The following is a 26,467-nucleotide window of genomic DNA, read 5'->3' as shown; positions in this document are numbered from 1 at the left end:
GTTTTTATTTACCTTTGATTTGTATTTTATTTTATTGTTTGCTACATTTGTTACTAAATGATTGGACTGGTAGAGTGTGAAGGTCTCCATGTTGTCAGTTTGTCACTTAAAGGACCTGTGTATTTAGTTAACACTTTGCTGCATAGAATATAAAAAGTCACAAAAGGAAGTCACTGTGTTTGCAGCTCTTCAACGGCTTAACAACGCTAATGGAGCGCCGCTACATTAGTAGAAAAACCTCTCCAAGGAGTTTGCAAGTGGATGTCGGATATCAGCTGAAACCTGAGGAAAGGATCTGAAAGAGCTCTGAGCGCTGCGCTGTGCTGCTATTGACCGAATGGAAAATGTTGGACAAGGTAAAGAAAGGACCGGAAAACCGTTTATGGTGTGGGATTTATGAAGATGCACCGTCAGTTTTTTTGACGTTAATGAAGATTGATGTTGCTAATTTGATCCAGGATTCTGATGAGAAAGGTGGAAATACTTTTTGAACATTTGCACGCAATTTACGCATTGCCCTATTATGATGATGGCTGAAGATAATGAGGTAATTAAAATGAAAAGATTTAATCTAAGAGAACCAGAAAGTTAACTGAGAGAGCGTTGGAGGAGTAGCTGCTCAGGCTCATTGGAACCAAGAGAGAAGTATTAGCTTGTATAACTGGAAAAAAAGAAGAAATTAAGAGTTTAATGAGTGATGCTGGCAATCTGCAAAAAGTGCACAGATTAATGCATAAGGATTTCAATACTCTTGTCGTTGAGCTTAAAAAGATCAGGGGACAAGTGGCAGATCTTCTGTCTGAAGAAGAAAAAGATGCAGATGTTAATAACTGGTTGGAGCCGAAGATGATGACTCTGAGACTGTTTGCAGAATAAGCTGAACGATGGATGTGTGCTTTGAGTGAAAAAGAATTAAGCAAAGAAGATACAGCTGCTGACAAGGAGGACATAGACTTCCAAGACAGACACACTTCTACAGTCAGCAAAAGCAAGGAAAAGGAGAAACCTTTCATAAGTGGAATGAAAGGAAGCAGCTTCGCAAACAAATGTGTTGCTTAAGAGTAAAAGGCCATATACAACACCAAGGCAGACCAACCCAGTTAAAGCAGCTAACGCCTTCGAACCACCTTTTCTGTCAAAAGAATCACGCATTGGAGTCTTGCATCTAGAATTAAGGGTTAGCACACAAGGATTGTGTAGAATTCCTAAAAACCAAGGAAATATGCTTTGGATGTTTAACTTAAAGACATTTTATCAAAACATGCAAGAAGAGGATGGTGTGCACACAGTGCTCACAGAAACACCCAGACATTTGAAAGAAACCAATAATGATATTTCATATATAGTGGCGAGTGAGGACTGCACTTCAAATGAAGAGATCTTTGTTCAATTGATCTCAGATCTTTGTTAAACAGGAAATAGTTGGCTATGCTAGGACAGGGAGCACAGAGTGCCTGCTATCGATTGTGCCAGTGAAATTGAGATCACATAAAGGTGGAAGATGTATAGAGACATATGCTTTAATAGATCCTGGAAGTACAGTCACGTTCTGTACAGACAAGCTTCGAAAGAGACTGAACTTCAAAGGAAAACCGACTCTTATTTATCTTATTTAGCACTATGGCTCAAGATAAACCTGGTGAGCAGAAGCTAAACAACAGTCGCATGCTCTCGGAAGTGGAAGTGTGCAGCCTTGAAGACACAAGGTGCGTCCAGCTACCCAAAGTCTTCACACACAGCAAAAGGAAAATATTACAATTCAACAACATCTGCAAAAGTGGCCGTATCTGCATGAAATAACCTTACCACACATTGACGCTGATGTAGGCCTTCTCCTTGGAGCTAATAACTCGAAGGCAATGGAGCTGTGGCACATCATTAATAGTCAGGATGATGGGCCCTACGCTGTGAAGACTGTCCTGGGCTGGATGGTGTGTGGACCTGCAAAGAATGAGACCACGGAAGATGGAGTCAGATCATTAAAGGCGTCAACCAAATTTCAGTGTTGGAACTACAACAGCTGATGGTTCAGCAGTACAACACAGACTTTCCAGAACGCCGCTATGATGACAAGGAAGAAATGTCGCAAGAGGACAAGCAGTTAATGCACTCAGTGCAAAAGACAACAGAGATTGTTGATGGCCATTACTGCATAGGACTTCTGTTCAAACATGCAGCAGCTAATATGCCAAGTAACCAGCTGCTAGCCTAAAGAGAAAACTGAAAAATAATGATGTCTTTCTTGAAGACTACAAAGACTTCATGAAAAGCATACTGGATAAAGGCTACGCCGTTGAAGTTGCTGAGATGCAGCTTGACCGTGATGACGACACAGGGTTGCAATAATGGACAATTATTGCCGGCACCTGACCTCACCATACACTCATCGGTGCCTTACTGAGGTTCCGCGAAAATCCAATAGCCATAATGGTGGACATTGAATCAATGTTCTATCAGGTCAGAGTTCCAGAGACAGATGCAGACCTATTGAGATTTCTGTTGTTGACAGAAAGTGAATGGTCACAGAGACTAGATAATGAGAAGCAAGACATGCAAGAAGATCTAGAAGTCAGGAACATTACTGTGCATGGAATCCAAGCTGAGGAGAATGCTGTCCCTGTGAACAAACTGGTTCAGTATTACTCAAGTTGGAACGGACTGAAGAGAGCAGTTGGATGGGTTTTTAGAGCCAAGAAAACTTTAATCTGTCAGGATCCGGAAAGACGGAAATTACGTATGCAGCAACAAATGAAAAAGGTCAAATCTGACAGAAAAGAAAACACTGAGCTGGGAACAGCCTGCAGAAATGGAAATTATTCGACAAAAACAATGGTTTCCTGATGAAGTGAAGGCCCTCTACGGTGGTGGGTCTGTCAAGAGAAACAGTCAGCTACAGGCCCTTTGGCTGTCGCTGACCGGCCCAGGGGACGTCAATGGGAAATTAGGAGTAAAATGTCAAGAAGTGTAAGTAATCATAATCAGAATACAGCTGTATTGCTTTTATTTTAAAGGCGACTGTTGATGCTTTTTTCTCTATCTCCTTAAGTTAGTCCGTTCGTGAGGCTCAGTCTGGGCAAAGTGCTCAAAAGAGCACGGAACCTGAGAGCAGAGATTCAAGAGGTTTGTGAGAAGAAAGGCGAGGACGTCCCAGAGCTCTCGGATGGAAACTGGATGGCAAATCTAGCATTTGCTGTTGATGTGACTGCACGAATGAATGATCTATATACAGCAAGGCAAGGGCCTCTTTGCACATGACTTGTATAGCCTGGTGAAGGCTTTCATGAGAAGGTGGCAGTTTCCTTCAACCCAGATGGAGTGTAACATTCTCAAACCCTGAAAGAAGCCACATCTTCAGCTGATCACCTCCACAGGTATACTCATCCATGCACTGCATGGGGAGTTTTCAAGGCCATTTCAAGACGTCCAAACAGTGGAGAGTGAAATGCACATAATTTCATCTTCTGAGACCTGCTCAGAATAAGAAACGGAGAATGTTTGTTCACATATGGAGTCCATCTTTTAAGCGAAGAGCGTCACCTACCGTACTGGAGTATGTAGTTTGCATTATTCTGACATCCACTCACTAGGGTCATTTCTTGCTTTGAATATAACTAAAGATTCTAAAAAAGTGTGCTATTGTGCTGCATGTTCAGATGGCTGTTTTTATTTGTTACACGCTGGTAGATATGTGGCCTCCATGGATGACATGTTGGAAGTAGAGGAAGTTACACAGAACTGAGACAACATCTTCTCTGTGCTGATTCTCTGAGGTTGGATATTCTTCTCATTACCGGCTGCGTTGTGGTTAACGTTAAATAATTGAAAACATAAAAGACATTTTGAATTCAGCTTCTTCATAAACTTCATTAATTTCTAGTAGTGCCTTGCAAAAATGATTCACACAACATGGTGTGTTTGCTATTGAAAATTGAATGGAATAGATAAATGTTCAAAATAAAAAAACTGAAAAGTGGTGCATAATTTCATTTTCAGCCTCTTTGCTATGACGCACTTAATAAGATCTGATGCTACCAATTACCTTCAGAAGTCACAATTGGGTCAATTAAATCCATCAATGTGCAATCGATGTGTCACATGATCTCCATTGTTAAAATAATTTAAAGAATATGATACCACAACAAACCTGCCAAGAGCAGGAGGAAGTTAATCAGAGAGGCAACAAAGAGACCCCATTCCTTCAAGCCACAGATAGAACTGTATAGCATGCAGTAGTCTTTGTTGTGTGAATCTAAAGTAGTCTGTAGGAGTAAAATAAAGCACGGACGTGTTTATTGCGTTGTGGTGCAGTTGAATTATTACATCATAATGAGAGTGTGCCTGTATTTTTCCATTCCATTTAAATCAATTAGGGTAGACTACAGTATGAAACAGCACACACCACCATCAGATTTCAAGGAAAAACAATGAGTTGGTCCATTGAGGCCTTGATACCTCCCTGTGCTCTTCAAAGGTATTACGCTCCAACTGTACACTTTGACCACCATCTTGTGAATGTTAATTTCACTGAACAATTTTGGTCCATAATCCACGGCATAAGAGGTTATAATACGTTATTTAATAAAGCGTGCCCCAGAAACCCTATTTCTCGTTCGGTTTATTAATTATCACCCGTGATTTGACACAATTATCTTCTTATTTAGAGAAGTAAAGTAAAATCGACTGAGGAGTTATATAAATAACTACCGCTGCACATGATTCAGTTTCTTAAAAATAAATGTGACTACTCAAAACTCGATAGCATAGACAATTCGATTTTTAAGTGTCATTCAAAAGTCAAACATTCTCTTTTTTTATTTTTATAATTGATCAAGTATCCTTATAATGTAGATGAAGAGCTTTTGCAGAGAATTACAAATAATTGTAAGAAACTGCATCGCATTTGGATGGAAACCTTTAATGTAGCACATGTTTAAATTGTAAATTTGGGTTATTTGAAAGGCAGATGAGGAGATAAGACCAACAAATGACTTCTGTAGATTATATCAGTGAATTATTGGCATAAAGCATAGTATACACCTTCAAGATTGGCACAAACCAGCATGCAAATATGGCAATTGTCCATGGAGATTTTTACATCAATAGCCAGTAGAAAAACACTGCACGTAAAAAAAACTTGAATACATTCCTGTCTGTGTAAACATACAGAAGAAAATAGGAACTGAAGGACAGCTAAACAAGCATAAGCTAGCTCCGCTTGAACATAATCAGTTACATCTGCTAGGCTTTCAATCCATACTGTCATCTACATTCATCTACATCCTCAGAGAGGCCAAAATGCAGATAAAAAAAAAAGTATATTCATTGAATATTTTCAAGCATAATATATAACATAGTCAAAATGTCATGAATATTGTAAAAAATAACATCCTCCTTATAATGCCTGAAACATGAACCCATTGATAGAAATACAATGTCATTTGCTGCAAGGAGACATTGGCACATATGGACGTAAAAAGCCACAAAATCTGACACACTTTCAGTTTGCTTCTCTACTCCGAAAACTAATCTTAAAAACACATCAATATACACACACTGATAGTATCATTATGCTACTATAGCTATTCTTCTTATTGGTTTCACATTTACAATATTAACAAGTAATGTGTTACAAATATAACTTAAATAGTGCAACCAAATCTTGACATCATGCAAACTGGAAACATTTCGAGCCAACAGATGACGCCATTCGTTCAGCATCAGAAAGTATTTTGGTTCAGACACATCCTGAGGTGGTAGATCATTTTGGTCCACTTCAAATTACAACATATCATACATTCAGATATATAACATCTAAAAGAAAGAATTAAAGAAAATATCTGGTTCTAGTGTCTTTTGTTCTCAGGATGGTTTCCTTCTCAGAACATGTTTTCTTTCCAAGAAAAGGGAAAGCTGTTGAGAACTCTCCACACAGAAAAACCTGCTTACTGATTTGCATATAATAATGCAGCATACTTTCTATTCAAGCATCAGGATACAAAATTCTCACTTATGTCTTCCAGGACTGAGAACAAATTAGAGGGCAGGAAAAATGTGTCATACTTGACCGTGACAATGTTATTTGAGCTTATTTCTTCTGGACAGATGCCTACATGCTGATAAAATCTGCATCCACCAAGGCCTCAAAATATTAAATATTAGTCAACAGCAATTATATACAGTAAGCAATTAAAACTAATTGGTTTATGTTCATTTGAAATGCAAAATATACAATTATAATACAACTATATTGAGTGTTACAATACCTGCACTTACCTAAACAATTCAAGTCAGTGTATGAGCCAGTATGTTATGGCATAGTACAAAAAAATTAATTTCCCCACTTAAGATTGATAACCATTATATAATGAAATTAAAATGCAAAAGAAAAAATTTACATACGTTTTCTCAAGTATTTTCTTTGGGATTTGAAAAGTTAGATACCTGTATCAACATAGCATCTAAAAGTCTGTAAAATTTTTCATAAAAAGTTTCATTTTGTCACGTTTTGTACTCACTTGGAGACAAACAATGAAGCTCTGGCATTGCTCAGCTTAATATCAGCATTTAGAATTAGCAATCTTGCCAATGGTATTTCTATAATGTGAGTTAATTCAATCCAATCAGAAAATGAAAATATATTTTAAAAATTGCTTAAATATTCTGAATATCCACATATAGAAAGGCATCCAAGAATCTGGTCTGAAGCATTTTCTTTCAAAAAAATATTCCATATAGAGAATAAACAAGAAGAAAAAACGTGAACTGAGAGCAGGTTTAGAGAGAAGACGAGCTCTGGCAGTAGTGTCTCAGCAGCAGCTGGTCATACTCAGCCTCAGAGGCTGGAGACAGCGAGGGGGGTGAGCTGCCGCTGGAGCTCAGAGATGAGTCTCTAAACGGGGAGGGAGGTGTCAGAGCAACCAGCTCCTCCATATCCTTGGCTCGCCTGCTACTTACGCACGACGCGGCCAGGTGCTCATAAATCTTACCTGCTGGTCGATTCTCGCAGAGATTGGAGACGACTGCGACCTCGGCATATGTGGTGACAGTGGAGGCGGCCTGCCTGCTTCTGGATGTGAGGTACTGAGGTGGGCAGGGGGTGGCATCTGCAGCTGCAGGCACAGCGGTGGTTGATGAGGGGTTGGCTGGAACTCCTCCTGGCAGCATCATGGTGTTTAGCTCGCTGATGTTGGCAGTGAAACGGTTAACCACACAGCTAATTTGGTCCATGATAGTGGTGCCCTGAGCCTGGGCACCAATCATCCCTATGCCGATGTCACCCACGCCTATGACACTAATGTCCCCACCATCGACCATATCAACACCCTGGCTGTTGTCCCCACCTCTTCTCCTGACCCCAGCTGGATGCTCAATTACGTAGGTGGGTAAGACTTGTCCAGCCTCTCCATCCTCTCCTCCCTGGAAAGCCCTTGGTGATTGAGAGGGGGAGCAGCTGAAGGGCTGAGACACCTGTTGCTCTTCAAACTGCTCCTTGACACCTGTATCCACAGGTGCATCTCCGCCTTCAGAGAAAGGCTTGATGATGGCTGTCTGGTTTGTCTCGACTATTTCCTTTTTCTTGACATGGAATGACATCCTCTTCCATATGTTTGGTCTGTAGCTGTGCTCATTCTGCGCCCATGTCACTGATTTCCCATTGGAACTGCAAAACAAATGAAAGACAAGATTTTATTTTTCATTTGATGAAAGATTATTATAAATATGACAGATTCACCGTGTAATACTGCATACAAGACATTATATGCAAACATGTACTGTATATCATACCAGGGTAACGTATTTCATGTTCTATTTCTTGTCAACATTTCTACTATCCCCCGTTCTATATTTTGCAGTCTGTTGTAATTTTCCCTCCATTTTGGTTTTCATCTTCCCTAGAAAGAGAAATCCTTCAAGGCAGTGGGTCACCTCTGGGAAAACTTAACCCAAATGAGGTAACCTTTTCCCAACTTGGCATATCCAGCCTGTTGTAGTGGATTCAACTCTGAAAAATCGTTTGCCACAATTTATATCCATTTTTAGTTATCAATGGCAACACAAGAAGAAGACGACATTATAATACCTTAAGTATTTCCCTTTTTGCAAATAATGGCGACATGAAGGAGAAAACATAATTTAAAAGCTTAATTTATTCATTGCTTAATACCCACTCAGGTTCCCCATGTACCTGACGTTGTCCTGCCCAGAACCACGGCGTCGAAACAAGTTGGCCATGCTGCTAGAAGATTTGACAGTCTTGGTCACTTTCTTGGCATCACCTACATGCATGCGCACCACCGTGGATGTTGTGAAAGCACTCCGGACATTCTTCTCAGGCTTGGCGAGCATGATGTACACCTGAACACAAAAATGAATAACAAAAATACTATTATTATGAAAATGAAAAAGAAAGTTTGAAAATGAGTAGCAATGTGTGCGTTTTTCATTGTGATTCTGAGAGTTTGCGTTTCCATTTCTTACCTTTGGGACAAACATGCAACAGAGAGCCACGGTGGCACTGAGGCTGACACTAAAGCACATGGTTATAATCTTGTAGTTGGAGCCAAAGTAAATAGGAACAAAGGCCAGCCAGATGATGCACGTGGTGTACATGGTAAAGGCAATATACTTGGCCTCATTAAAATTAGCCGGAACATTTCGAGTCTGTCGGGGAAAAGAAAGACAGAAAAGGTCTGAGTGCAAACAAAGAACATTATGAGCCTGATCGAGAAAGTACAATGAAAAGGCCTGTGCAATATTAAGTACTGTAAGGCTGAGGTACCTTGAAGGCGTAGAAGGTGCAGCTCAGGATAAGCAGGCCATTGTAGCCCAGCGGCGCCACCACCCCCAGAGTGGTCAGATTGCAGATCAAGTGCACCTCACGGATACTGGGGTAGTCGTAGATAACCTTAGAGAAGATAATGGGAGAGGTCACTGCAGCTGTATAAGTAAATGTAATTGAACATCGCCCACGCTGTAAATCACGCAAACTTGCACACAAACCTCTGGTGGCTCTATAATAAAAAGTGCCACAATAATCCCAAACTGCATCAGTATGAGTAGGAAGGCGATGACCAATTGTGCGCAGGCGGACATAAAGCGCGGTTTCTTGGTGCAGATCTTCTTCTTGCTGCCTGCCAAGATCCTTGCTATACGGTTGGTCTGGATCAAAAATAGATCAAATGGTTATGCAGGCTTCACATCCATCTACTGTAGATGAAAATGCTTGTGATTCATAACAATAATCCCCTTTTCAGTTTCCAGATCTTAAACATCAACCTCTGCCCACTCACAGATACACTTCTACCTTACCTCCCTTACAAAGGTCCAACTTCCAATCTCTAGAAGTAGCTCTGTTGCTCCTGCACTTATCCTTAGACAGTAGACAAGTTGTCTGATCAAATGTGACGGTTTGTAACATCGTTGACGGCTCTCTCCTTTGCCAAAGCCTCCAACATATATTGTATACTCTAACTGCATGTTCCTCCTTTTTGGCCCTCCACTTCTGTTAACTTCTGAACCTCCTATTCAAGTGCATTTCAATTCCAACATCCTGTTTCACATGGAAGTGTGTCACAAAATGAATCTTAAATCTCAAAGCCATTTAATTAAAGCTTTATTCAACTTGATAGAAAAATCTAAATCAGCTAAGAAACTGTGGGCTTTAACTCACAACATCTGATAGGAAGTGAATCATGATACTAACATGTACTACTTACACTGTGTTTGTTTCTCTACCTCCTAGCAAAAAAGAGAGTACCTTGGTGACCAGCGCGGAGTAGCTCATGGCAGGAGACAGGCCGATTCCCAGCCGCTGGAGGTAGCAGTAGACTATGTGGGGCTTGGCGATAAGGCTGAAGGTGCACAGATAGCCCAGACATATTCCAACCAGGATGATGTAGCAGAGCTCACGACTGGATGACTTGACCACTGGAGTGTCCCAAAATCTACATATGGATCAAATGATATCTAGGTTCACAGAAAAGGTAGCTGAAGCAGTAAAGGTATTGCTTTTTAAATCATTACTGCGTTGGTTCATGTTATTGCTGTTGAAGTTGGATACATTTTGACCCATTGATTTTTATTTTTTTACTGTGTATGTACATGACTAGTAAAGCTGTAGAATTTAATTACTTGATGAAGACAGAAGTAACAAAAAGTGTAGCCATGAGGCCCAGGCAGGAGAAGACCACTGCAGCAATGGGCTCTGGATCCCCCCAACGCACATACTGCACAGGGATTGGCTCACAACCTGCAGGATACAGAGAGATCAGAGGGAGCGAGATAACAAGACACAGAACAGTTTGATTTGTCTAAAAGAGTGATAGTATAAGGATGTTTGTTCATGCATTTGCATTTAATAGCTTTAAAGCATGATGTGGATGCAGCAAGTGATGAGGGACATAAAGAGATAGATCAGAGGGATGACATGTTAAGCACACTGCTGTTCTCATCAGGAGGATCAACATGAACACTGTCTTTATGTGTTTATTAAATCTACAGAGGAACAGGATTTATAGACAATAACTGATTACAAAAGGGTGGGCGAAGGGTTTCAAACTGTTTTTACAGACTTTGGAGTTAAAACATTTGGCTGCAGCAAAAAAGGTTTTATATTGGCAAGGATCTAAAGTCTCTTTGTGTGTGCCCAGTACACAACTATTTGTGTTTCTGTGACAGAAAGTTTGCCAGTTTGTGGTGTGTGATGTATGCAAGATGAAAGGGGATTTTGGGTGCACCATTATTGCATAAGCCACATTTAAGGCTCTTCTGGCCTGTTTGGAAATATTGTATGTGCAAGTAACAGACACACAAACAGGTGTATTTACCAGTGAGGTCATCAGTGGGCCAGAAGCCAAGGATACAGGCTCGACAAGTGTACTCATCAAACACAAACTCGTTGTCCTTGCAGGGAGTGCAAGTCCAACAGCAGCTCACCTCTCCTTTGCGGATCACCTGAACATGCACACACACACACACACACGCACACACACACACACGCACACACACGCACGCACACGCACGCACACGCACGCACACACACACACACGCACACACACTCACACGCACACACACACACACGCACACACACACACACACCAGTATGAGGAGTGCGGAAAGGACTCAAAGCTTCAATGGTATTTTGATGTAGCTAATCTTACACTCTGAGGGGATCAAAGGGAAAAAAGAGAGATATGTGGAATACATTTATCCTCATTATTAAAAGAAAAGTTATCTTTGCCTTTTAGTGTGACAATAAGATGAGGAAAGAGGAAGCATGGCAGGTCATTGGTTCATGCTTTCACTTGCAGAAATTGTTGGGTTCATATCCCGTTTTGGAACTTGCATGTTTGCCATGGGGTTCCCTTGGGTGCTCCAGTTTCCTCTCACAGTCTGAAGACATGCAGGTCAGTGTTCTAGTAACTGCTCTTAACATGTTACTGTTCTATGATAGGAATCCTGGACAGGCTTCAAAGGAATAGTTTAGTGAGCAGAAGTGGTAACTGTGAGAGAATGTGTGAGGTTTTTTCCCTTTGGAGAAATGCATTGCTAATCTGATCGGAGGTAATGAATCCTATCTGTTGTCAGCACAGGTCAGAGAGAGACGAGCAGTTGGTAGATCGCAAAGCTAGGAACGTGGGCAGTGGTGCAAGTTCTGAAGCTGTGAACAAGAAGATCTTCTCCAAAGAATTACTGACTAGAGTTTTGGATTCCCTACATGCTGCCACATTATCTGAGAGTCAGAGCAGAGTGTGTAGGAAGGGTTTAATGTTAGAGACATTTGGGATGATTAAGAGGAGGCAGACTGCATTGTCCTCCATGCTTTGGAGAAGCTGCAGGGAGTTACAAAAACCCAGATGGGACATGATTAAAGCTTGAACAAAGAGCTTTGTTGAGTCCCTGGCGGGGTATCGCAGGATCTGTTTGGATCGATTTAGCTTATTATACTGTGGGTTTTATGATCTGTAGTGATTATTGCCTGAAGAGGTTTGATAACTACTCTACGGCATGCACGCAAATGAAAGAACAGATAGTTAACGCATTTTTAGTTACTAAATAAAAATGTGTTGACATTTTAAGAAATTAAAGATTCATTTTAAAACACATCTTTCTCGGCAATGTGTATTGGAGTGGTGCGTACCTTAATCTGTGCCTTCAGGCAGGGCTCAGAGCAGACTGACTGGATGATTTCACTGTTGTTACTCCAGATTTCCTCATCGTTCATCTTTAGGCCACCCTGGTCCCAGCTTCCCACATGGATGTAAGCGTACTCATCCTCGCCTGTGCGCTTGAAATTCATGATTTCATACCTGAGGCACATATACTGTGAGCATGAAACAGCAAATACATCTCTCTCTCTAACACATTTAGCATTTCTTTCTACTTCTTCATTTCCTCTTCATTTTCCTTACCTGCCAGGTGAGTCTCCATTCTGGTCAAAGTGGATGGTCTCCCCAGACACACCAGTAAAATGGGTTCTCATCAGGAACTCCAGCAGCTTGCGGCCATCAATGGGCCGCATGCTTTCACACAAACCCTGGCACCAAGGGAGGAGCAAACCCGGTCAATAATGTCACTCCCGATATGAAAGCATTAATGTGCACATTTGTCATTATCGTACCTTATATCCCGGACAGAGGGATTGCTGCATGGCGTGCAGGCCGTAAGCCATTGAATATATGGCATTTATGACGAAGCCCATCTTGGTGTCTTGGGCATACTGATGGCGCAGAGACTCTCTCCCTGTGGAGAACAGAGACCTGCTCATAAGAATAAACCCAGTCACTGTAATCTAAAGTGACGTTGAAACATTTAGGGATGTGAATACAGTAAGGAGCTTTGTGGAACGGGATGTTGTACTAACAGGTGCAGGTGCGGTTGTACATGCTGCTCTCCTGCGGATGCCCCGTCAACCTGCACTGGAAGCGATGTTGCCAGAACTCGGGAAACCAAGGGTTTCTCAGGTTGGAGTCAGGCTTTAGGTTCAGGTAATAATCGTCGAACCAAGTCACATACGCCGACTTTAACTTTATTGTGATTCCACCAGCTGCTTCCCTCTGGTAGCCATCTGTCACGTCGTATCTGTCCGCCCAGCCATCACTGGACAGGAGGAGGAAAAAGGGGGAGACAGACAAGGTACAGAACACTGTTAGTTAGAATAAGGATTAGACTAAACAACTTTATATTGTACATGGACCTGAGCGCTGCCTTTGACACAGTTGACCATGAGATCTTATTACAGAGGTTAGAAAACTGGGTGGGAATCTCTGGTACTGCTCTAAACTGGTTCAAGTCCTATCTCAAGGACAGGACGTATTTTATTGAAATTGGTAACTGTGTCTCAGACCAAATGGCTTTGACCTGTGGGGTTCCCCAGGGGTCAATCCTAGGACCCCTATTATTCAATCTGTACATGCTTCCATTAGGCCAGCTATAACGTGTCCTACCACAACTATGCAGATGACACTCAGGTCTACGTGTCACTGACGGCAGGTGAATATGGACCTGTAGATTTACTTTGTCACTGCATCGAACAGATCAGTGTGTGGATGCAAAACAATTTTCTCCAGCTAAACTCAGACAAAACTGAAATCATTGTCTATGGCCCACAGAAACAAAGAGAAAGTGTTATCAGTCACCTCGAGACTCTCTCTCTAAAACCTAAAAATCAGGTTAGAAATCGACTCAGAAATGAACTTTAACAGCCACATTAAATCAATAACATCAACAGCTTTTTACCATCTAAAAAACATTGCCAAAATCAAAGGAATAGTGTCTAAAACAGACTTGGAGAGACTAATCCATGCGTTTGTCTCCAGCAGGTTAGACTACTGTAACGGCCTGCTCACTGGGCTCTCTAAACGAGCTGTAAGACAGCTGCAGTACATCCAGAACGCTGCTGCTTGAGTCCTGACTAGAACCAGGAAATACGACCATATTAGTCCAGTGCTCAGGTTTTTGCACTGGCTTCCTGTTGCTCAGAGAATAGACTTTAAAACAGCTCTGCTTGTGTACAAATCTCTTCACGGTCTAGCACCAACGTACATGTGTGACATGTTAGAGCCATAACCGTCTCGGGCTCTGAGAAGCTCAGGGAGTGGTCTCCTGCTGGCGCCCAGAGTCAGGACTAAACACGGTGAGGCTGCATTTCAGTTTAATGCTGCTAAAATCTGGAACAGTCTTCCAGAAGATGTGAGACAGGCCTCAACTGTGACAATGTTTAAATCCAGGCTGAAAACAGTTCTATTTGACAACTGAAAGTATTGTATTTGCATTTGCTTTTAATATAATTAATTAATGATTATTTATATGTTTTTATGGAATGATTTTATTTGTCTTTTTGTAATTTTATGTAGCTGTAAAGCACTTTGAATTGTCTTGGCTTACTGTTTTTTAATTTTTTTATTTCCATCTAAGTTTTTTCTAGCTATTGATTACCTTTTAAAATTAAAATGCTGAGATATATAGTGCATGCAAATAATAAAACAGACAATTGCACATTTTTTATAGAATATCTTTCAACTTCTTACACAGAAATGATTTATATATACTATGCATTGAGTTTAGAATCTTAGTAACTTTTGCTGAATATTGCAACCCAAACCAAGATATGTGTTATTGTCTGCTATCTGTAAAGAATCGATACACCTTCCAAAAAAAAATTCAAAAGCAGAAATGATTTTGCCCATTACCTCTCTGTAACATCTGTCCTCATATACTAAAGAGCATTGCAGCATTCAGGTTATGACAATGCTGAAGAATAGCTCCCATCCTTAACCGACACTATACTCATGTATTGGGGTTCTTCCATATTTAGCCTCTAACCTGTTTTACAAACCACATTATGAAACTGGTTTCATCAACATAAGAATAACAGGGTGGCTTGAAAAAGCCCATCTCAGCATTCCCAAATGTAAATCTTACAGAAATACCATAAATAACATTAGCTCATATTAAACAAATTGAGGCAAAATATCTCAGAAATCAAGGTTTCAACTAAATAGAGGATTAGGGTATGTAGTCTTTGATGTTTTAATATGAGGTCCGTAATGGCAGTGCATTTTCAATGTACAGTAGCCTTCTGTAAAAAGCTTTAGTTAGTGCTTTTGCACCAGTGTTCCACAGATTGAAAGAGACAGGTGGTGTGTCGCAAAATTAACTTAATAACTGCTCTGCAGAGAGTTACGGTAAAATTGAATATGTATTATGATGACTCAGATGTACCAACACAAGACTCACTGAGTGATAAAAATAAAAAGTAGTTGCTCACATATCCAAGTCATTTTAAAAGATTGTCCATGTGCAAAGATAACTAGAAATAAACATCAAGAGAAAAGAAGGTTGATGGTGCTGGCAGGACTTGGCCATGGCGTTTTCTGTTGTATAATTTTATATGTACACATATGTGTTATTGAGATACACTTATAATAAGGAGCGTACTGATTTACTTGACTTTGACAACCATAGGAGCCCTGCATTGCAGAAACATGTGATTCCTATCAACCAATCTGCAGAACATGTACGGTAATGATTTCTAACTTCAACATGTTACGTAGAGGATTCATTATTTGTTTCATTCTACAGAAGGTACAACAGCTTCTGACTATAATTACAAAAGATACCTGATGCTCATTGGACTTTAATCACCAGACAGACACCTTCAGACTGTAGCTTCTGCAGACACATCTGATCTGCTATTTATTGAAAAACACTGTGGGTTTGGCATAAATAAGCTTTCTTGTCAGTGAACTGTTTAAAAAGGTTTTTACTCCATCTAATATCATTCCTCCCACTAGACGCTTGTCTAGGATCAACAAAGACAGGAGGCTGATGATTACACCTCCACACACGTGCATACATGGGAACACGCATACCTCGCTGACACAAAGAAATGCACCCATCTCCTTCTAACTGGCAAACAAAGAAAAGGAAGTCATTTTTTAAAACTTTGCTAACCAAGCTCGAGTTACACAACAGTAGTGTGGGTGTTTTTTATGATGCCTGGATCTCTCAGTGATGTAGGAGATCATTTTATAACACATCCTTAGAGCACAGAAATGGTACACTGGTAAAAAAAAAGAAAAGAAAAAGAGACAGGAATGGATATGAAAAGCATGGATGGCTTTGACTGGATAGTTTGAATCACTCTTGAACGAGAGCTCTGAAACCCACACAACGACCTTGGAGGGCAATATGCTGTATGCAGCGTGCTGATACACCACCTACAAGCTTGAAGACACACACAAGTGTGCGCTCACACATACACACACTTACTCACACGTTGTGCTATTATTTCCCCTCATACAACACAATACTGGTCAACTTTTCAGCCAGATCTGAGTGGACACTTTGCTTGGTAGTGGTACGAACTTGAGGCTGCAAATGTGTCCATTTCTAAAAATAAACTGAACAAGATTTGAAAGACAAAGTGAAACAGCTGTCTGAAGCAATGGCTTCAAATTAATTTTAACATTGTATAGTTGCGTACAGGAAAAAAAAAAAAAGAAGTATAGCACGTCAAAAAAATTTCATTCAAAAGCCTTAATATAGTATATCATTCCAAATATAGTCATAGTATGGTATGCCATAAAACGTCAGACTATAATTTGCCTTGAAAAACTGCTTTTTGAAGCTTTTCAGAGGGAAACACACGCAGTGACACAAAGCTACCGGCCAGAAGACAGATGCCACACTGTAGTCTATGGACCGTCAGAAAATACTAAAACATGCACATGTGTATCAAAGCAACCAATGCTTATATAAATTTATTCTCAAAATATTAAAACTTTTTTGTTGTTCTTATCCTAAGACTACTCCATTGACAAGGATCAATGGAATCAGGATCAATGGAGATTATTTTCAATCGAATTAGCTGATATGTGGATAGGATGGATAACAGTAACGCATAATAAAGTTCCACCTGTGGCCTCAGATTGACAGAAATGTACAAATTGATTTTGTGGCAATAAACTAGGGAGTGGCACATAAAGTATGACAATATGAAGCGTGTACAGCCAGGCTAATCGCTCTTTGAGGCTGCACTGGGGCTCAGTGGTGAGTTACATGCTGACAATGACATCGCTAACAAGATGATGCTTAGCAAGTAATGCGTACCATGCCCACCATTTTAGTTTAGCATGCTAATTAGCAGACACAAAATACAGTTGAGGATGATGAGAATGTTATTAGCTTTGAAGATATGTGAAATTAAGTTAAAAGTGCCCAGTACGTGTACAAACAAATCTTAAACGTCAAATATTTAAATTGAATTGATTGCACTGAATCATCGTCATCATTGACGAAAAAGCTTAGTTTACAAATAACAGTCAGTAACTAGAAACATTTGAACTGAACTTAACTGGACAGGGTTATTAGAATCATTAAAGTACTTCGCAATTTACACCTCTTAACGTATCAAAAAATCGTGTAGGACCAGTTAACATTGTCGACCTGATGGAAAAGTTAAGGTATCACCAAAGTTACTCAAATTCATCTTACGTGTGGCATACATGTGTGTCAAATGTAAAGGCAATAGTTCCTATAATTCAGATATTTCACTCAAAACCACGTTTCAGCTTCATATAGTCGGCTAAAAACAGAGGGGGACTGTACTCGTGTGACGTTTGCCCCTGATTTTGATGAGTAAACAATAACTATCATGTTATTGTGATACATGCAAGCATTGTCATTTTGCCATTGATTTCTGTACAAAAATAAAAAATCTAAAGACAGATAGTGGCTTGGATACAACAGCTCATAATTGTCTGGAGCAGTGCTGGCTACAAAACAGCAACAAAAAAACAAAAGAAAAGATAATTGTCTGCTCCTTCAGTCTTTCTCTTTCTATAAATGGAACCTAAGTATGAATGCACTGCACACACACAAAGACCTGGTGACGAAACCCTCCAGGCTAACATCAAAAGGAGAGTTTATGAAAGTAACGCTAATAACAAGAAAGGCAGTGGAGGCAATGAAAATAGGTCAGAAACATGATGTTGAAGCATGCATGATATTATCAAAAGTGACACAATTTGCCACCTTAGCAGTACGTCTCGTATCTAATCACCAACGAAGCAGAACAGCAAGGAGAACAATCTTAACAAATGAACTGTAATCTTTAATGAAGAACAAATGATAACTGTCTGGCTTCCCTGTGTGGTAATATGAATGTGAGAGCATGGTGTTTTGCAATATGTAGTTCAAGGTTATTTTATGTTTCCTGCTGTCAAATTTGAGCGACAGCCTACATACGTGGCTCCTAATGAGCAAAGGCATTTATAGAACACGAGGGACAAGAGTGAGCTAGAGAGCTAACCCTTAAAATAAAACACCTTATTCTCAGAGAGAGTGAAACCTCCTGCTAAATCAACCCAGTCTTTTACGTTTTTGTGTTTTTAGTTGCATATTGTCCCTGTATGCACAGTCTTCAATTTGTCTATTGTCTCTGTAAGTGGCCAGATATGGTGACTTTATTTGACTCCCAGCTATAATTCTTTTTTGTTGTACTGTTGGGATAATGATAATAACAATAATATACTATTGATTTATGATTATTCACAGTAACTGCATTTTCTATAGGGATTGAATGACTGAAGGGAGGTCTTACATACAACACCTTGCTGATGCTGGAAAACATCAGCATACATTAATTATATTTGGAATGGTATATATAAACAAAGCAGGCTTGGTAAGCCTTTCTTGATGAAATGCATCAATACGAACCGAATATAAAATAAACATGAAGTACGGAATCAAATTTGAAGATAAATATATATGTTCATATCACTAGTGGGATACAAATCTTTGACAAAGACAACAAAAAGTTCATTTAAAATACCTTGACATTCCCAGACGAACATGAAGTTGATGGATGTGATGAAGATGATACTAAGGATGATGTGGAGAGGACAAAAGATGGCCCCAGTGAAAACAAACGCCTCTGGTCTGATGATGCTGGACATGAAAAGAGTCTAGATTGGAAATGAACACTAAAAAAACCTGAAACACAAAAACTCCAGTAATTTCTTTTAGCCTCTACAAAAAGCAAAATAAATGCCCACGGGTATGAAATGCAGTCATAAATTCAACGTTCTAGAAAAGTTCACTCACCTTCCAACCAGTAGAAACTCTCCCACCAGACCCTGTCGTCTCATGGCCATCAATATGCCTCGGACCGTCATGCCCTCACAGAAACAGGCCACAACCCTGGCTTTGGGCAAGTGGGCTCGTAGCTTCTCCAGTAGCTTATCAAAGCTCTGTTCCCCAGCGTTGCTGTATATCTTATCAGAGTGGGCAATGCAGATCCCCTCCTTAGCTGCCATGTCTTTAAATGCTTCCATACCACTCTCACCATAATTACCTATGGAAGGGAATACATGAAAGCCATGGTGTTCATATTCACTGCACACACAACATCTGGGGTGTGTTACCTAATTAAAGCAATCAAACCACCAGGGTTATTTAAGAAAGCAGTTTATATATTTGGCAGTTGCCTTTTGGATTTTTGGGATTATTAAAAAAAAATCATCGTTTGTAGTATACGTCCTTCGCAGTGATATGTTCTGTAAACATGTATGCTTGTCTTTGTCTTTTTCTCACTCTTTCACTCTAGCACAAATGCTCTTTTGTGATTTTGTGAGACGCACACAGGCGCACAAAAAAACTGGGTACACGATCAAATACACTGGTGTAATGCCAGCACAACACTTGGGAATCTAGTGAATGTGTCCCCATTATGGCAGCTGTCAGGGGTTACATTCTCCTGTTTTTGCTGGAAATGAGGTCATCTACTTTCTGTTGCTAAGCAAGTGTACGATCACTCTGGGCATGACAGCATTTGAGGCATCCTTCTCATTAATCCTACGTGTATGTTTTACTCCCATACGGCGCATGCCTCCTTGAGGGGTAAAATGTGTTTTTTGTTGAATTGTATTTTCACCTTGATTCAACTCTCTGTTAATGTGGCTGATGATGTTGCCATTTTTGTTTGAGTTATAATAATTTAGTTTTCTTCTTTGATATTTCCTCCCTTTCAAGGCCTTATTGAAACTTCTATGCGGTCAACATTGTAAATAGGAACAAGTTTGTTGTCTTCAGGTATAGGCAAAATGTAATACAAAATAAGCAGTATAGTGTTTGATAACCCCTAACCATAATCATCTACTTGATTGACATGAGATTTCATCGTGGAAGAGAACATATGGCATGCAAAAGATCTTTTTTTAAATCCTCCTGAACAACAGTTTGGTATCTATATGGAATGAACTGGAAAGATCCAGTCAGGATTTGGCACTCATTCCTGTGGGATTTATTTCATAAATATATGGCCTTGCGACATTAAGAGGTTAAAAAAGAAGCAGTAAATTGATCAAATTGTGAGCATATGAATTTCTTTTATATTTGATATTGACAATTATGCCAATATGATGTATTTGGTTTCTGAATAGATGGGATGAGGCATTCATGGGCTGTGTCAATATTGCATAGATGTCGACAGCAGGGGTTGCTTTTAGTTGAGAATTGGTAATCAGCCTTATCTGCACTACCAAATATCATTGATTCACCAGACAAAAAAAGTAAAATGCAACTTTTTCTGCCTCTTATTTAACATGTGTATATATATATATATATATATAACACAACATTTCTTTTTATAAAATGCAAATCTGATAATAAGTAACTGTTGTGAAAATGTGATCAGTGGCTTAATTATTATTGAAGTGGACTGAGCACCATGATACCCAGAGAGTTCTCAGTCCTTGGCAGATGTTCCCTGGGAAGCTTTGCCAATGATGAACAGAATTACAGAGAATATATAATCAGAGCTAATTTCACAATCATCTCATATTCATCCCATATATAAATTGGCCTCTACTGTCCAGTAGAAACAACAAGTAGCACGGTATGCGTGGCACTGCCCACAATAATGCATATATATTGTTTCTCCATTTCTGGCTCAATATAGAGATTATTATAAACTTCAAATTGACTAAAAAAGATTGAAAAGTAGCAACTGATAAACAGGCAACTCAGTGTAAACACCGGAAATGTTGTTTCATCCGTGTGTAAATAATGATGAGATGGAAGGAGGATGTTAGAAATGTCAAAAGAAATGCTGAATGTAAAGAGGTAACGCACATGCATACACAGTCTTACCCTCTGTGTGTATTGCGGACACAAAGCTCCAGTTGTATTTCTTGACAATGTCCACCATGGCTTTGGCCTGTTGCATATCTGATGGCACCACCCTCATGAAATATTTAAACAGGCTCTGTTGGAAGGAATCTACATGTTCACAAGTCTGCCAGTTTACTTGACAGCATGTCTACCAGTTACACCACCATCTATAATAACCCTGATTACAAACCCCATGTGAACTCATTGTCCATTGGACAACGTCAATATTTTAGCAGGATATACTGCATATAAATCTGGTATACACATGCTGTCATGTTTTAGATTCTTTAATATATTCTATCTGGCCTTCAATCACCATAATGTGAACATTGTCCTTGAGATAAGCAACAAAGAATATCTGCTTCTGTTGTTGTCATGGCTACATTATCATCATATTACAACACAGTTGCAAGTCCACACTGAACTTAAAAATGTAAAAATGCCGACCTAAAGTATCTTAAAGATAATTTCCATCAAACCTCAAACCAGTAACTGCCCAGAAAGAATACAAAATTAGCATTGTATATTGTTGCATATGATTCAATATAAAGGTTTGACATTTGTATGCCATATAGTTTTTGTGAATTGGTCTTACCTTATCACTCAGATCCATGCTGGTGGCTGAGTAAGCTATCTGTGGGATGTTGAAGAGCTGGAGGAGATTTTGCACCTGGATGGCCACAGAGCTGGATCCTGGTCCAATCAGTCCCACAATGGGCTTCTTCGCCTGCAGCAACAGGCTCCCTGCCTCGGCAGTACACTTGCCCTGGCTCTCCTCCTCTTCGTTGGACACTAGTGTGTCCCGAATGAACTCTATGCTCTGCTCCAGCGCCACTGCAGAGTGCCAGCATGAGTCCCTGGTATAGACAGATGGAGTTCAGTGTTGTTTAGGCAAGCAGAATGGGAATAAAAGGATCGCTTGGAGAAGCCAGTTGGATGCTTTTTAAGAACATAGTCTGAAAAAATAAAATAATTACATTTTTAGAGCAGTGAGAAATCTGCAATCCAAAATTCTGTCAAAGCGAATCTGAGCTTTCAGCAATCTGAGTCAGACAAATCAGTCTTTCAAATATTTTGTTGTACCAATTTATCTTTCTTTTTTCTTTGCTGAGATGCAGTGTTGAGCTTCCTGCATGGTAGTCACATCTAGGTCAACATCAAATCAACCATCAATCAGCCTCATATTGGCTTCAGCTGAACTTAAAACATATTTCTGTGCCATCGATTGTGTCCCTCATTTTTTTTTAACGGGGTAGTTGCACTTGGAAGGTTCACTTCCCTTTTGGGGACGAGGAATGAAGGAGGCAACTAACTCCTGCAACATTCACAAAACACATCAATGCTGTTGTGCCTTCAACTTGAAATAATCTTCACATCCTTTACATTCAAGGCAATATCTCCAACCTGTTGACTTTTTGTTAACAGGTTGGAGATATTGCCTTAAATTACAGATCTCCCCGTTTGTGTGACCTGTGGGTTTTAATAACTGAAACTCTGGATGCCTGCCTCTGTCTGGTTTATCTGATGGCCTCCACTAATAAGTCATAACCTAGTTCTTCCAGCCACCAGCCAGTCTACCAGCCAGCCCTCTTCAGTTACAGTCTCCCTGGACGTTTGCCTGCTCCCTCAAGGTTAACACTTTACACAACGATACTTGAAAATCCTTGTTTTAGATAGAGATTCAATGTTCAACAGAATTAAAGAAATGTTAATTTCCGTTGCATTTTGCATTGCTCATTTTATTATCGTTAGATTTGAAAATAAATCCAGATATGTCAGCACACAGTGGTTTTCTTTAAGACCCCCTTTAGCTTCCTTGACTGATTGAACACTAAATGAAAGTTGGCAATTATTGGCATCATTCTTAACATTACATGTCGTAAGAAGCAGAATCCAAACAATGCTGCTTCATTTTTGATGATCATCCAGTAACTTAAATACTTAACATCTCTGCTAGATTCAGGCAGTTGTTCTGGTTTGTGAGCCTGCGAACTAATTTGATCCCTGCCTACAAATGGTATTTTGAAGGAATAACAATTTTATTCCAAACCTCTCGATATTATCCCATCCCTTTGTGTGATATATTGAATGTTTAAATTGTCAGTTTTGGGAAGATTGCTTTCTTACTCTTGCTATTCTCTGTAAGATATTCTATGTTCTTTGTTGTCTTTCTGGTCTCTCTCCGACAAATGTATCACAATTATTTATTGTGTCAACACATAATTCAACAGCACGGGGCCTTAACAACAACAACATCAGAGATGTTTGTGTATGGTTTCTGACCTGATCTCGCAGCCCAGGGTGATATTCGGGAGAATAGCGGGGTCTGCGTTGATTCTTTCCAGAGTGTGCAGCATGGCCTCCACTCTCTGGATCCCATACTGCTCACGCACTGCACCACACTTTCGCTCATGGACCTGAACAAAGTGTTACACAACTGAGTTTCCTAACATTTATCACATGTACACAGGTGGAAAAAAATAGCACATACACAGAAACACATATGTACAGTACCTTGTCTGCAGGTGGTTGATGGTGGACGGAGAACAGAGCTCCGATGATGATGTCACCAGGGATGTGTGTCAAAACCCTTCGCTCAGTGTTCTGAGCATTGACCCCACCCTGGCCTTTCAGGCCCAGCCAGTTCATATCAGCTCCCAGTAACACACTCACTGCTACCAGCCTCACATATAACCCTGATCTATTTCCCATGCCTGTGTTCCTGATTGCACCTCCTGCCATCGTCTGTCCTCTTAGAGCTGATGTTCAGATGAATGTGCTGTCTTTGGCATGGTGCTTGTAGTGCCTGGGGTAAGAGTTGGATTCCTGAAGAAAATTATAGGGATTGGTAGTAAATGAGCGCAGTATGTAGGCAAGAAACACCTCACAAAAGGGTCTGTGGATTATTTTGAGTAACTAAGTCATGATTTCTGGATTTTTCAAATGTACTTTTTTTTTAAGCACCAAAAGCCAAATGTCATGTTGTCCCAACATATTCAAGGAAAGGGCAGACGGACAATATCTTCAAAACTAAAGGAAACTCAAGACAAAATAATCTAGATGGATAAATAATATTTCAGTTAAGAGGGAACGCTTGTGATTATGATGTTGGGATGAACTGTCCCTTTAAGTACAGTTATCATGTGGAACAATAGAAAGTAGGATTGGCTATTTATTCATACATCACAGCTTATATAAACTTTTCCTTTCATACATACAGCCCTCCCTAAAAAATGTCATCAAGTGGCTGTCCATGGTGCTGAAAAGATGTTGGCGGTGCATCGTGCAACAACAACAAAAAAAACGACATTTAGGCTCGTGGTTAAATGAAGAATTAACAACCTGCGTAAAACTCAATCTCAATTAATTAATTGTGCCAACGGCAAACCCAAACTATACCGATAACTTCAGCCTACCTGTTTTCTGCCAGAAGCCTTGCAGATGCCATTCCTTTTGAGAGCGTTTCCCTCACAGAAAAGCAATAAGAAACGCGTTGCCGGTTTCTGCTCAAGCTGAGCCTGCCGCCTGGTTACAGGAAACTGCAAATAGCAGCCGATAATATAGCCCGTTATTGGAACATGTTTGACTTACTGACGCACACGGCGCCCCCCCTCCTTCTCCACCTCCTCCTACTCCAAAACAGTGGAGAGCATGGAGCATCAACAGTGACTAAATGAGCATCGCTGTAGAAAGCTATGGGAGGCGAACGGTAAGATTTCACATCCTTAACGAATACAAAGTTAAAGCACCAACAGTTGCGTTTTTTGTATGAAAAGTGATTATCGGCGGTTCGCCAAAAATCAATTGGCAAGGCGGGTTTCTCGTTCTCTTAAACTTTAAGTTATTGATGACCCCAATCCCTCGCGCGTTCACCATTTTAGTGTGACTTATAACCGACTCGAAATGATCGATTAATAATTAATCAGAGACTGAAACGAGATGATTCCCTTCGACTGGAAAGTTAAATTGAACCCCCCGTTTCCAGAGTTCCTCTCCTACTTTTAAATACTGTTGACAACGATAAAAACAGTGGCCTTTTAATCTGATGTCTATGGGTTGGTATGCATGGCTTTGTTTTGTGGCTGACCTTCTTGTGCTTGAAGTCAGTTTGACTCCATTCACAGTTTGAAATTATATTTGATCATGTTCCCCTTTATGCTTCATGACTTTTCACTATTCAGTTAGTCATTAAAGTATGTTCAAAGAGACATGATTGTGTTCTTCTGAGCTGAATGGAAAATGATTGTGTCTAGGAAAGCAAATATCCTTTAATGCACATTGATTGCAGCTCTTTCCCTCTCTTGCCTTAGGTCAGAATGACTCCAAACATATAATGGTCTGTCTTGTATTACAAAGTGTATTTATCAACCACTTCAATAGACAAAGTAATTTAAATGCCAACATTGGTCTTTGTTTTAAGTTAGACATGGGAGAATCTGATAAAGAGGTAAGTTATGAATACAATGTATATTCTCTCAAACTTCATCTGTAGTGGAAAACTATAATAATCTGAACACATTTAGCATGTAGTTTAAGCTTGGTGACAACAGTGAGTGACACATGCAGTATCTTGATGTGATACCGCTAACTAACAAATCATGAACAGGTTAGGAAATGCAGTGAGCATTACAGTTTAGTTGACACAGATGAACAATGTGAATGTTTTTGCAGGTGTGACACATATTCAATAACAACACTATTTTCCGAGGATGTTTGGAAAATCTAAGGGAGGTCAAATGTGTGCTTGAAGATGTTTCTACATGGGGATTCATTACCAGGAGCCACATTAATGAATTTCTGCCTGCAAAAGTCTGGTTTGTGTGGTTGCCTGCAGACAGAGAAAGTGAAGGTATAGCCTTGCATGGTGAGCGGTCATTACAAAAGAGAGATGGGTATTGGAAGTAGTCGCATGGCGCCATCTGGTGGGGATTGATTTGTTGTTATGGAAGTATCTGCTCTCTAAATATCACTTTCAAAGAGTTCCATAAACAACAGGCTAAAGGTTTAACACAGTGGCCTTGCTCCTAGGTGTAGACAACCATGTGAGCAAGTAGTACTGAGAAAGCTCAAAAGTCATCAAAGTTTTCTTCTCAGAAAACGTACGAATGCCAACACATATGCCTTAAGCAATGACTTGATTATATGATAGTATGCTTATCTGCTTGTTCTCAGTGAATACTTTGTTTAGGTCCCTTTCTAAGTTTACCCTGAAGGTAATACATTATGGTGGTGTGGGGTCATATGACCACACACACAAAAGACATATAGTCCACTAACATCATTTGATTAAAGA

At 39.9% G+C, this 26,467-nt stretch overlaps 1 protein-coding gene across 1 annotated transcript; it reads right to left on the bottom strand.

The window, feature by feature from the left end:
• Window positions 1-6,774: 6,774 nt before the first annotated feature.
• Window positions 6,775-23,916, bottom strand: grm5a (glutamate receptor, metabotropic 5a). Its single transcript, XM_034550216.1, has 17 exons — window positions 23,689-23,916; window positions 23,458-23,591; window positions 21,770-22,031; window positions 21,154-21,268; window positions 19,108-19,357; window positions 12,863-13,098; window positions 12,620-12,741; window positions 12,411-12,535; window positions 12,140-12,308; window positions 10,827-10,953; window positions 10,132-10,249; window positions 9,758-9,944; window positions 9,001-9,159; window positions 8,780-8,905; window positions 8,479-8,661; window positions 8,186-8,355; window positions 6,775-7,660 (listed from the first exon to the last, which is right to left on the bottom strand). Exons 1-17 carry the CDS (start codon window positions 23,914-23,916, stop codon window positions 6,775-6,777), a joined length of 3,597 nt encoding a protein of 1,198 aa, XP_034406107.1.
• Between the last annotated feature and the right edge of the window lie 2,551 nt (window positions 23,917-26,467).

Source organism: Cyclopterus lumpus, chromosome 14, assembly GCF_009769545.1.
Source record: "Cyclopterus lumpus isolate fCycLum1 chromosome 14, fCycLum1.pri, whole genome shotgun sequence".
Lineage (NCBI taxonomy): Eukaryota > Metazoa > Chordata > Actinopteri > Perciformes > Cyclopteridae > Cyclopterus > Cyclopterus lumpus.
The sequence above is the reverse complement of the archived record's forward strand: the minus strand, read 5'-3'. Positions and strand labels throughout refer to the sequence as shown.